The sequence below is a fragment of the Mus musculus genome, chromosome 14 (genome assembly GCF_000001635.26).
Source record: "Mus musculus strain C57BL/6J chromosome 14, GRCm38.p6 C57BL/6J".
Taxonomy (NCBI): domain Eukaryota; kingdom Metazoa; phylum Chordata; class Mammalia; order Rodentia; family Muridae; genus Mus; species Mus musculus.
In genome coordinates, this window is record NC_000080.6 from 46775567 (window position 1) to 46788997 (window position 13431).

The 13431-nt window shown below is 43.6% G+C and overlaps 1 protein-coding gene across 2 annotated transcripts; it reads right to left on the reverse strand.

Annotated features, from left to right (window-relative positions):
* On the reverse strand, positions 1–12791 carry Cnih1 (cornichon family AMPA receptor auxiliary protein 1). Of its 2 annotated transcripts, NM_001355011.1 has the most exons (6): positions 12617–12791; positions 8546–8614; positions 8260–8307; positions 4547–4659; positions 3323–3466; positions 1–983 (listed from the first exon to the last, which is right to left on the reverse strand). In NM_001355011.1, the coding sequence occupies exons 1-6, from the start codon at positions 12695–12697 to the stop codon at positions 956–958; spliced, it is 483 nt and encodes a 160-aa protein (NP_001341940.1). In that variant the 5' UTR covers positions 12698–12791; the 3' UTR covers positions 1–955. The 2 variants fall into 2 exon arrangements, with proteins under 2 accessions (NP_001341940.1, NP_034049.2); NM_009919.2 differs by lacking the exon at positions 8260–8307.
* Between the last annotated feature and the right edge of the window lie 640 nt (positions 12792–13431).

Genomic DNA, 13431 nt, shown 5'->3' on the forward strand with positions numbered 1-13431 from the left:
TTTACTTCTAAAGATGACAATATTATGTATTTTATTATGATGGATTGAGAGGGTTTGAGAAACAGCTGTTTGTAATCTTTCAAACAATGCACAGCAAAGCATCTTCATTTCAGAGTTTTATTGTGTTGCACTGAAGGAACAGCGGGGTGTTTACACAGTTCTCTCATTCATTTTCGAAAATCTAAAATACTTGCAAATTCTTAATACCTTGGCCACTGGATTAGAACAGTAAGCATTAATATCACCAGCTTCCTAGTAAATAATGTCTTACAAATAAAAACCCATTTAGAATAGCTTTAAATGCATTCTTTACAGGTAATTCGGCATGTTTGTATCACTTAGGCTTAAGAATTAAAGCAAGTGTATTACTCTGATGGAATGAGGGAGACCCCTCTCATGCAATACATAGGGATAATATTCAAGTCGACAGGGACGAGGCCCCATTCTTCTTACTGTTGTGTCCATATAGAATCATCTACAGTGATAAGTGAGGAACCTACCATGTTCCTCACGAGTCAGACACTTTCAGTTCACCAGAAGCACCTCCTATCTACAGCTAACATATTTAGATGGCATTTCAATAAAACCAAAATGAGCCCAACAAGTCCTCTAAACCAAGCTTCCAACGGGCTGAGGGCGGTCAGAAATTAATGCAATCATTCGGAGGGTTATGGCTGTTCCTTAAGAGTGCAAGTTCAACCTGTCAACACCAGAGGTAATCATTTTATATTAATTTATACGTAATTCCATTTAAATTCTTTATCCAAGTAGAACATATGAAAACAGTCTTTCCACAAGCAAAAAATGTGGAAACATTTAAAAAATAAGAAGTCATTTTTTAAAGTAACTGATCAGATTCCATAGGCTACTCTTGGAAACAGGACCTTGCTGGATAGAATCCCTTCATTGGTGGCGTTTTGCATGCACTTAACTGGACCGATTCTTCTGTGTTGTTCTAAGAGCTCACCAGAACATAGATCATGCTGAAACGAAAGAGAAGAATTATTATTAATTCCAATACTCATTACAACAAGGTAGACAGCCCTCATACAGCCTTTACACAGTCAGCTCACAGCTATCAGCGTCCCAGGAAGATCACCGACACGTTGTCAGTGATTTTAACTAGCATGGACACCGGCCTGTTGTCCCTATTTCTTTTCCAGTTTTAGCAAGCAGAATGATGCAGCTGAACCCCAGTGAGAAGCAAAGCTCGCTCACAGGAGCAATTCAAACGCTACTCTGGAACAGCACCGAGTCACAGGAGGGAACATCTCTGGAGATGCGGCCTGTCCACAGCTGTTAGGTCCTTCCTGGGCATGATGTCACTCGGCTCTCCAAGCAGCCTCAGGAGGCCGGTGCTGTCACTGGTCCCATTTTATGCAAGGGAACAAAGGAGGACCATCCCAATCCTACCCTACTAAACGGCTCTAGGCAACAGGAATGGGGACAGCAAAGGGTGTACACACACACACACACACACACACACACACACACACACACACACACACACACACAGGGGCAGTAAATATATGATCTAGGCTCAAAAAGTACCAAGGGCCATTCTATATCAACAGTGATATTACAAAGGCACTGGGAGGGGCCAGGAAAGAGGAAATGTGACCAAAACATAGTACATGGAATTCTCAGAAAATTAAAAAAAAAAAAAATGTAAAAGGAAGAGAGGCATGGGGGATGGTGCAAAGAGCCCACTCTTATTTATCTCCAAACGAAGCGAAGAGCTGAGCACACATGGACTTGTGTGTGTGTGCCTTCATGTCCTGGTGAGCATTCCCCACAAATGTGCATCTCCAATGCAGCTATTTACACAGGTTTGCTCTCTCAGAAGTATATTTTACATGCCTACTACATTCCAGCAGTATCTACAAGTTAGCTAAAAAAATTAAGAACATGAAAATCGGGAAGAAACTGCAAAACAGAGTTTCACCATTCAAAATCTAGTCACAGCTGAGATGGTGTAGCTTAAAAGGTGAGCGTCACGACCAAAAGGACAGAACCTATTAACTATACTTCAGCTCTAGGTGCACATAAGACAACTTCACAACACAAACTCCCTTTGTCCTTGTCTATAATGGAATATATAGAGACAAATGTGAACAGAAGCTTAATAGATAATAAATGTAAGTTAATAGATGCTTAATTATTTAACTTAAAATAGCTAATTTTTAAGATTTTTTTTTTTTAATTTTATGTGTCTAGGTGTTTTGCCTGCATGTTTGTCTGTGCACTACATGTGTACAGTACCCTCCAAGGCCAGAAGGAGGCATCGAACGCCCTGGAACTGAGTTATAGATGGCTGTGACCCTCCATGCGGTGCTGAGAGACCAGGCGGGTCCTCAGGAATCAGCTGCGAGGACCCCTCCTGCTGAGCTATCTCTCCTACCCCAGTATAACTACATTTAAAAAAAAAAATCTTGAAAATTAAAAGGAGAGACCTCTGCAGTACACTTATACAGTTTAAAAACAATCTTCCTTCCATTTTCAGGATCCCGTGCTACTCTGCTGTTGTTCTGATTTGTTTGACATAGGGTACTCTGTAGCAAAAGAAGAAAGAAGTACAAAACTGGCCCAGGCTGTCCTGACCTGACCCTGACCAAACCTGTCTAGCTTCCTGCACACTCACCGGAATACTCTTCAGTTGCTGTTCCTGAGACAGGGTCACCATGTAAGCCTCAAGCAGTTTCCTGTCTCCCATACTTGGCGCATCTGGTTTACTGTGCTAAACCTATAACACTGGTTCACAACTACTGTAGTTTTGCCACACACGGGCATTTGGCAACACCTAGAAACATCCATGGTTGTCTTGACTGGGAAGGTTACCGCTAGAATCTTGTGGGTAAAGGCCAGGGTGCTGCTGAACACCCATAACCTATAAAAGTGTCACACAAGAATGGCTCTGTCCAGGGCACCTATGGTACAGAAGCTGAGAAAGCCTTAAAGAGGGGAAATGAGACCAGCACCCTGTGACCCAAGGCCACCTCGTTCATCCCATTCAGATTCAAGCAAGTTAGAAAATTAAGGGCAGGACACACAGTTTATGAAAAACCATATAGTGAGCAATAGAACACTATCTGAAAAGATGATAAAGTCATTTAAAGTATATCTGAATATTAGCTCCAAATATGATAAGTACTACACTTTTACAAACCCATGCAACCCTGTCCCCTCAACACTGTTACGTCATGGAAACAGATTATTCTTTATCAACAGTGTGCCCTGACCCTCTTCCTGACATTGGCTTCATGCTACTTGCTGGCCAGATGTATGCCTGCACCAAGTTCCTCTGGAGACGTTTCAAACTTACCCGTATAGGTAGTAAAAAAACGCTAGAAGGTAAAAAGCGAGTTTGCACCATCCTTCCTTCTGACAGTAGGCTAGAATGTCTGCATTCATGATGGTCGTCGGGTCATAGAGGCCAGGGCCGCTCATCACTGGTCTACTCATATACCTGAGACAGACACAGTCATTAGGATATGGGAAGGGGAATGGCCTTCAAGTGGGGAGGGGGTCTTTCCTGTCCAGCATTTGCTACAGGGATCGGGCTCCAGAGACAAGGCACATTTTTACTTACAGATACAACAATTTATCTTATTTTAAACCATCTTAATCTTAAAACTAGAGACCATAAGAAGAGAACAGCCATGCAGATCACATATGGTCTCTGAGATTTCAGAAATCCAGTAAAAACAGGAACTGGGAAAGAGAACTCAGATGTTTTCCTTCTTGCTTCCTTCCTTTCAGATTTACTTTTCTGTAGGAGTGTATTGTCTACGTGTATACATGTGCACCACGCGCATGCAGTGCCCACACCGGCCAGAAGAGGGCATCAGATCCTCTGAAACTAGAGTACAGACGTTGTGAGCCACCATGTGGGTGCTAGGAACTGAACCCAGGTCTTCTAGAAGGACAGCTGGTGCTCTTAATGCTGAGAACCTCTCCGGCCTGAGGGGTTTAACATTGTATCTCCACGTAACTTTACATGCCCAGAAGGTGAGGGCCCTTGGCCCAGGGGCCCCAAGGGCTCACTGTTCACTTGCTTTGCATCCCTGCCCTTCCTACCATGAGTACAGCTTTTCTGACAAGGTTCATTCAGTTACAGACACAATAGCACTTTACATCAAAATAGTCTTTAACGTATTTAAACATGAAAAAGACACACATTGTACATCTTGATCTATATGAAGTTTAAAATGGGCAAAAGGCATGGAGGTAACAACTTGATGCTGGGCTCAGAAAATGTTCTGAGGACTAGAAGTGCTCTATGTTAATCTGTGTGAATTCACATGTACATGCATGTGTGCATGAAAATTCACTTGGATGTAAATGCACTTGGCTGTGACTAAGGTCCTTTGAGGAATAGTGAAGTCCTACAAGGGCACTGAGAGCTCTCTGCTTACTGACCTGAGCTGAGTCAATGCTAAATAACTTTCAACCTTCATGGAGACACACAGTATCAATGATGACTGTATCAACCACAGCAAAATTAACATTTAATTAAGGAACTATTTGAAGCGTATCTAAATATTACCTCCAAATATGGTATGCCAAAAGGGGCATATTGAGGCCCAGGGTCAGCCACTCTGCCGCACAGAGAAACATGACACAGAAGAACGCGTGGATGAGGTACTCTGGAAGGACAAGCTGGAAGGAAACACAGCAGGTCTTTAGTTATCACAGTGCTCGCTCAACAGGGCAGCTGCTCGCTGCAGAGCAACTGGCAACCAAGTTTCCATTTTAAAACACCACTGTCTTCTGAGAATCAGAAATCAAAGATGCTACTGAGTGTTACTCCATATTTGGCATTTTACCAAAAGTATGATTCTAAGCAAACTGGCCAGAGGATAAAAAGCTTTCACTAGAAAAGTAAGATGAGAAATTTAGAACTCAAATTCTTAGAGCAGCAAATTAAATTGTGATTAACATCCAGAATGTTTAATTATTTGTAGGTAAAGTGGAATGCTTGTATTTCCATCACTCAGTAGTAATAATTCAAAAATGAAATAACCTGAGCACATGCGACATGATAAAAAAAATCCATAAAATAATCTCCCATTTACAAGTTTATGTGTCTTTAAGCCGTAAGCAAACCAAGAATGCTACATGTACAATATTTAGCGAGTCACATCACTCCCCCCCCCCAAGTTGTTCAATGGAAAGCCAACCAGCCAACATCTCAGCACAGCTGGGGAGGACACTGAGGCACACAATGAGAGAGAGAGACACACACACACTTTCTGCAATGTAGGAGGGAAAAGTCACAACTTGTAACCATGAAAGGAATTGCCAGGTTCCAGAGTTCCCACTATTACGTTGCCTTTGGGTTCCCCTATGCCTGCCTGTCCACAAATGCTGCATGGAAGAAGACAGTAGGACCGCAAAACTCAAAAGAAAACAAGCCTTTTGATAAGTAGTGAGGAAAAATTAATTCAAATGGCATAACATGCATTTATAAAATGATGAAGACAATGACTTGTTTTAAATCACTTTTATCCTAAATGGCTCAGTCTAATCTAATGTGTTATTAAATAAAACATCAAAACTGTTTGATGACAGCTCTAGCCAAAATCTCTAAGTCACAGGTGCAAAGCCCCATTTATCACGTGGCTTCCCAACAGGCTAAAGCAGTGTGAGTGAGGCCCTTCCTGAGTGGGCCACGCTGCAGGAGTCAGATCGTCCATCGCGCACACTCAAGCCTCTTCTAAAGCCCACACTGCTTCTCCAGGGGAAAGGCACATGGCCACCTAACTTCCCCAGCACTGGAAATCACACCCACGGTCACACACCCTAGCCAAGCCTCCTTTCACCGAGCTATCCCCAGCCCAGTATCAACATTTTCATGAACATTATCTTACATAAAATTCTAGTAGAGCCAACTAAGGCACTAACCAGAGTATTTGCTACCAATTTAAGCAATATAATAAATAATTAAGATAAGCTCCACATACGCATATATAAACATATGATATAGACATGTATGATTTAATTTAAGGTCAATTTTTTATCAAAAGGACATCTCTGAAACTCTGCCTCAAACCCTGACAAGCCTTCTTCAGCTCTAGGGCCTAAGACCTAACAAAACTAACTGCTTTGCAATTGCACTTAGACTGGGGTGAGGGGAGAAACTTGAGGCTCACTCCCCGGCGCGCCTACCTTGTCCTTAGAGAGAGCACTACCACAGGCCCTGCAGCTTCTACCCCTCCCGCTCCTCAGAAACACCCAGAACATTCATGAAGTGCTTCTGACCCATCAGAGCTTTGCATTGGGTTTACTTTGGTTTTTGTGTTTTGGTGTTTTTTTTTTGGGGGGGGGTGGGGTTCAGAGACAGGGTCTCTCTGTGTAGCCCTGGCTGTTGGTTGTCTTAGAACTTTGCTCGGCCGACAAAGCTGGCCTTGAACTATTCACCTGCCTCTGCCTTCCAAGTGCTAGGATTAAAGGCATGCATCACCACCACCTAGCTAAAATCAGAGCTTTTCAACCATTCAATTACCACAAAATCTATCCTATTTACAACCGAAAGGTCATAAAGCCTAGTACCTAGAAAAAAAAATTACCTCATGCAAAACATGGCTGAAATGATTAGTACTGAACCATGGAAAACTATATTCCCTTATTAAGTTTACATTTTAAAAAATACTTATCTTCCCCCATACTTTGGCAGAACTGTAAAACAAATTTCAATAGGGAAAACTGTCAGATGCACTGCTCGTCAGCCAATCATCGGCACCCTATGCAAATCCAGCTCCCAGGCCGGAACAATGGCCTCCCCTCCTGGAGCTGCAGTCGGCTCAAGCACTTGTCTTTTCTCGGTATGACTTTCTTTCCATTAAGAAAAGCCAGAAATCACACACTATCTGCTACAATAAAATGCCTCCCTCTTAAGGATAAGAAATTAGAAAAACACAGTTTAAGTGTCAAAAATCAGGCTGTCTAGCTTATAACTATGGTCTCTGCCTTAACCTCTCTGACATTAGCCATGGTCACACTACCTGTACCTCATAGAGCAACTCAACCTAGTGTCCTCCTCATGAGAATAACTTCAGGTCCCTGAATAAAGAGCTGCAGGGAGAACGCTTCTGTGCAGAGCCTGGCACCCAGAAGTGCTCACGTGACTCTAGCTGTAACCTCATCACTTCAATATCTGGCATGTCAACTGCCAGAAAACACAATATATTATTAACAACTTAAAAGATCCCAGCTTCTGACTTCTTGACAACTGGTTTTAACGACTGGGGAAAGATGTCCTGCAATGCACACCTGTTACTTTCCAACCACAAAACATCTTCTCGGGCTTAACTTCCTACAAGCAGGGAAGCCAGTACATCCAAACTTGTGGTTGTTCCTACATGGTCTTACTGTAAAAGGCATCTACATTTACCTGAGAAACAAGGATAAAGTAGCAAGCTAGCTTTGGGGGGCTTCTCCAAGTCAGAGCATAAGGATGCAAGGGCCATGGTCCCCTCCTATTCTGCAGTAGCTTTGAGGGTCAGCTGCTGCTTTCTAATCTGTGGCTTTATCACAAGCAACTCTTTAGCTTCTGACCAATCAGGCAAAATCAAACCTACAGACCAGAGAAGAATCTTCCTTCAGATACCAAATATGTATTTAAAAATCAACCCAAAACACAATGGAGCCACATTATCAATAAATCTAACACAGGCCAACGTAAGACAGACCTGTTTTAGAAATTTGAGGTAAATACAATATACTAGAAATTACCACATAGACACCTGTATACAAACTGCTAGCTACAAAATTCTGGCATCTTGAGACCAAAAGATGGTATCTCCACAACCAAGATTCCGAGTGGCAAGCACAGAGCTGACTGACACAAAGGCTGAGAGAGCACCTGCACAGGAGCCCAGTCTCCACCAGACAACACCAAAGCTGAAACTGGATACGGCAGCTAAGTCCACACTACAGTCCACGTGTCCAAGTCACGGGCTGAGAATAATTTCCCCACTAGTGATGTGATTTTATATTGACCAACTTTCAAACATTGTGCTAAGTAATTTAATACAGATGTGCCTATGGCTGTAACATAAAAAATGCATAAGCATTTAACAGCTTTCCCTACTTGCCTGGGCCAGCAAGCAAACATTTGCATAGAATGTGAAGTTTCATGGACTCATAATCTCAACAGGCAATGCAAGCACACTGAGCGAAACGATACGGAGACGAATGCCCTAGCCCTCCCCACCAGGTGACGTGGCATTCAAACATTCAGCTAAAAGCAGTACACACCTTTAGTGCAATTTTGACTCTTTTAATCTTTTTGACCTTTTCAACTGTCTTTGGCCGACAATGTAAAAAGCAGATTGGAAGAATGTTAGTATGGCAGCTGACAAGATCTTTGGCAGATTAATAACACAACAGTCAAGTGTGACAGGAAAGAGAACTTTATTCTGCCTACTTCAAAACATTCAGATATATCATGCTACTGAGAATACTGGCCTTTTTAAAGTTATATCAAATTAAAAGCAAATAGGTTTTTTAAAAATCTAAAGATGAAAGTGATGTTGTGACTTACAGGGTTCAGGGTATTGCACTGGTCTATAGGGTTCTTGTAGTCGGTCTTCAGCTCATCAAATGCTATGATCTAAAATAGAATTACAACATTTAGGACCACTCACTTTAGTAGAAAGCAGCAACAAGCTTGCCCCAACCATCAAAACATTACTAAATAAACAAAGGTGTAACAACATTTCAGCATCAATTTACAGTCCCGCGAATGTGCTAAAAAGAGCGAGAATCAGATTAAAGACCTGAAGACACGTCATCATGACCACGCACGATTTCCTACATCATGACTAAATCTTCTGCACCCACCGTGACCTTAACTGCAGTTTACCCAATGTTTCCCTGCAAGCCGCTTTCTCTGTGTGACATGAGCTTTTCCTACTGATACAGCTATTTAAGCAAGGTTTCCTTCCCCCTCCTGAACCCCTCCTTCTGTAGCCGTTCCCCGTTTTCTTCGGGCAGAGATTACTGTATACTTGTCTGCAGCTCTTCTCTTGTAACCCGCCAGTATGGCGCCTCTCACTCTCAATACTGTATCTGCATGCATGTTTGTCTGCCCCAATGGCGTGTATGGCCTCAGGGAGAAAGACCATTTGTAATTAATTGTCTGTGCAGCCTTCTCCCATGGCTCAGAACCCTGGGACTCTAGAGTGGACTCAAAGAATTCAAAGGATGCCAACTACACACATGGATAAAGCTGAGCTTGCCCATGCTTCTAGCGGAACATAATTTTAATCCTAAGTGTCTCGATACCCTTACACAGAATCCTTCAAAGAATCCAAGGTGGGGATCCGTACCACCTGCGGCATTAACTCAGGTGTCAGGAGTCAAGGTGGGAGGTTTGTGGGGAGCCTTCAGTTGGTGTCCCCAGCCACCCACCTCTCTTTAGATGTGTGCTACTACAGCACTCCTCACTGTCACAATCAATAGTTACCTATTTCTAGCTTTCACTGTGCTCACTTCAAGTTCTTGATCTCAGAAGAGCACAGGTTTCTCTTACTCCCTAGGAGTGTGTAAGATACACATCTTCTAACCCTCTGTACTAAAACCCCTAACGAGAATAGGAGATAAAGATAACTGAATATTAAAATGTACATCCAAGGAGGCCAGGAAGTTGAGAGGAGGTGGCATGGGAGGAGATGGAAGAAGAAAAAGAAATGGAGGGAAATGATACAAATTTAATTACTTGGAAAACTAAAATTAAAAAAAAACATTTTTTTCCAAGCCCCCTTGCTCACGCAGAGGCTATGCCAGCCGCCAGCACTTGTCTGGTGCCCGAGAGGAGAACTGAAGCTCTGAGGGACTCCCCAGGGATTCCATCAACAGCAGAAATGGGGCCTCAAACCAGGTGTGGAGTCAGCTAGACAATTTACACCATACCTTCCCACTTGCCTGAAAATGGTCTTTTTCAGCTTACAGCTCACACCTGGAGGAGGGGAAGCAAGGAGTGCAGAAAGGCACAGGAAAGCCTCCCCGGGGACCCCAGCTCCATGTGACTTTTTTTTAATTAATCATTCATTCGTTTACATCTCAAATGATATTTATCAGTCTATTACTTCTAGGACTGCAAAAATAAAATCATCTTGAGTTTAAAAAAAAACAATAAAAAATGTAATATTCACAGCAGCAAAGATTTTATTCTGTACGTTACTATGGCTCAGGGTCTAAAATATTAATGTGCAGCACATTATTGAATGAATGGAAGCTTTTAGTAATAGAAAAAAAAAACACTAAAATTTTTTAATGTACAGAACTCAACAAAATAGATTTTTCTCGAAAACCAAAAGAGCAAACAAAAAAAAAGGATTTCCTTTGTTACCAATTTCTAACACAATAAATGTTAAAAATTATAAATGTGTAGTTTGAAGGAGATAAGCTTTGATCAATTATGAATATTAACAGTCAGGTACATCATATTGTGTGGGATACATTCCTAAGTCTACTTTAGTAACAGAAAACTCAAGAATCATAACTGCAATACTTGTATTTAGCTGGTTAAATTTGACTCAAATAAATAACATATTAGCATATAGCCATCTCTGAAGGCAGGACTTCATGTAACTCAGAATCAAATGCAGAAGGAATTCAGGATCCTGTCACTATGGCCCCAGTGCTGGGATCACATGTACACCCCATGCCCAGTTTATGCAGTTTATGCGGTGGGACTTATGCAGTACTAAGAAGTGTAGGGTTTTGTGCATGTTAGGCAGGTACTTGGCCAAGTGGGCACACCCCTAGTCAAAACTAACTTTTAAGTTGAACAGTTTCTTTCAGCTGGTACCTAGGGATCTTTTGAGTAAAAAGATTGCTGAATGGTTTTCTAATAATGCACAACAGACATATACTTAAAATAATTTTCCCCAAAGTACAGTAATTATCTGAACTAAGGAACCTCTAAATCTAAAAGCTCTCCACTAATCTGTGGCACAACTTTCTTTAATCCTATAACAGGACTTAAAATTATCTATTTCACCTTGACACATTCCTTTCTAATAAAGTAACCCATTTTAAAAAAAATTGCAGGTGTTTCTTTTTTTTTTTTTTTTCTTTTTGGTTTTTCGAGACAGGGTTTCTCTGTATAGTCCTGGCTGTCCTGGAACTCAACTTTGTAGACCAGGCTGGCCTCGAACTCAAATCCGCCTGCCTCTGCCTCCCGAGTGCTGGGATTAAAGGCCTGCGCGACCACGCCCGGCTGTTTCTTAAGCCAAACACAGAATGTGGAAAACGTGGGGAAGTGCCCAGCTCTCTTCCACTAATCTCCACCATTCCAGAGGACATTTATAAAAAGAGCAAATGACTTAAAGTTACAGATGGAAAGGAGCCAGACACTCCACTTTCATTGGAAACAACAATGGGGCCAGCTCGAAAGCTATCCATCTTCCTGTTCTTCCTCCAAAGAGCAGAAGATGCTCTTCCAATCTTAGTTAAAACTAATGAGCGTTGTGTGAAGTAGCAGTTATTTCTGACAAAGTGAACACCGGACCCCAGCATTCCCCATCCACAGGCAAATAGGCTCTAAATACAATCACACTCCTTAGCAAGAAGGACCCTTGGTATCTATCTACCTACTTCGGAGACTTCTGCAACCATTTAATCTGCTGCCATTTAATCACGCACAGGATGGTGATGAAACCTGACTTAGTATTTACACGAGGTTGAACTCGCCCCATCATTCAAATTATGCCATTATTCCAGAAAGTACTGGGAGGATAGAAACAAATGAGCTCAACTTTTGAGAATTGCTGATCTCCCAGAGAGCTCTTTCAGTGGTGCTAAGCGGTAGAGACACTCAAAAGTCTGTCTCAATAGAACTGTCACCAGGGACAGAGCACAGTAAGAATGCACGTCCACCCTGCAAGGACATATGAGGAGCCAAAAGTTTCTGAGGATTTTCAAAATCAAATTAAAACTCCCTCTACTAAATCATGCAGCCCATACCACAGAGGTGGCTTGGGAGGCTGTCTCCTGAAAAAGCTCTCGCGATCCAAAGTATGACTTCAGGGGAAAACTCGGAGATGTGGCCAACGAAGTAATCAATCCAAGCTGCCTCAAAGTTCACCAGGAACTCGTCTCTCAACCACCGTGTTCTACTAGAAAATCGCCCATCGAGTGCTGCAAAGCAGAGTTGGAAATGGAGCTAAAGTAACTTATAATATCCGATTTTGGCCGTGCTCCGAGGAAGCCTTAAAAGGAAATCGGTAATTCAAGGATAAAAATTAGGAAAACTTCACGCCGAGAGTCACCGCTCGGTGCGCACTGGGCATCCATCGAGACGGGGGACGCGGACAAGCCGTGCGCGCGGGCCCGGCGTAGACACGGAGCCGCCCGCCTGCCCGCCCCGCCCAGCCCTGCTCGCGAATAGCGGAGCGCGGCCTGGGCCCGCACGCGGCGGCGTGGACACCGGGACCCCGCACGCCATGCCCTCCGGACCCCGGCCCGGGAGCGCGCAGCGTCCACGGCCCTAGCAGCCAGGCCACGTCCTGGCGCGCGCCGGCAGCTGGGGCCCCACGCAGCCCCGGGCCGGGAGCTGCAAGAGGCTGCGCCGTCGCTCGCCCTCTTTCCCCCTGCCCCGGCTACTCACGTGCCAGATGGCGAAGAAGATGAGCGCGGCGGTGAGCAGCAGCGCCAGCATATAGCAGAAGGCCGCGAAAGTGAACGCCATGGCCGGGGAGGAGCTGCCGGGCGCGCCGGGGCCAGCGGAGAAAGGCGGCGCACGGCCCTCTGGGTAAAACCATTCACTTCCCCCGGCCTCAGCCTCCACTGCCGCCGCGGCCTCCTCCCGGCGCGCTTGCGCAGAGGGCCGCCCGCGCGAGCACCCCCTGATGGTCGGAGTTTGCGTGGCTCTTCTGTTGTCTGCACAGTTGATTTTGTCCTTCATTCTGTAGTTTACTCTTTGGATAGCCATTAAATGAATGTCTAGCTTGTTCCAGAGACTAGTCTTGTGTTTGAAATGCAAAAGTAGATTTTAAAAGTGCCTGTATTGAAAGGATTTAATCTACTTCCAGGAACGAGCGACTAAACAATGTTGTTATAACGCTGTAAACTGGTACTTGTGCATGCTATGAAAGGTCACCCGGCCCTCCTGGAAGCTAATCTGAGGCTTCTATGATAAGTGCAGGAAAAGAGAAGGGAGTGCTGGCGATACAGGAAATCGGCTCAAATGAGCAAAGGGCAGAGGTGGAAAGGGAAAAAGGAAAGGAAAACGTTGTGTCTTGGGTGCAACCAGCAATGGATCTGTTAGTGGAACTTGGGTGACAGAGGTCTAAGACCTCAAACCACAGAGTAGCAAAATACGCTCAGTTCAGGAGCTCAGGCTTACACCCAGACCCCCGGCTTTTCAAACTTTATTGCTTATCACAAGATTTCAAAGATTTTGTTTTTCTCAGTGTAACCCTG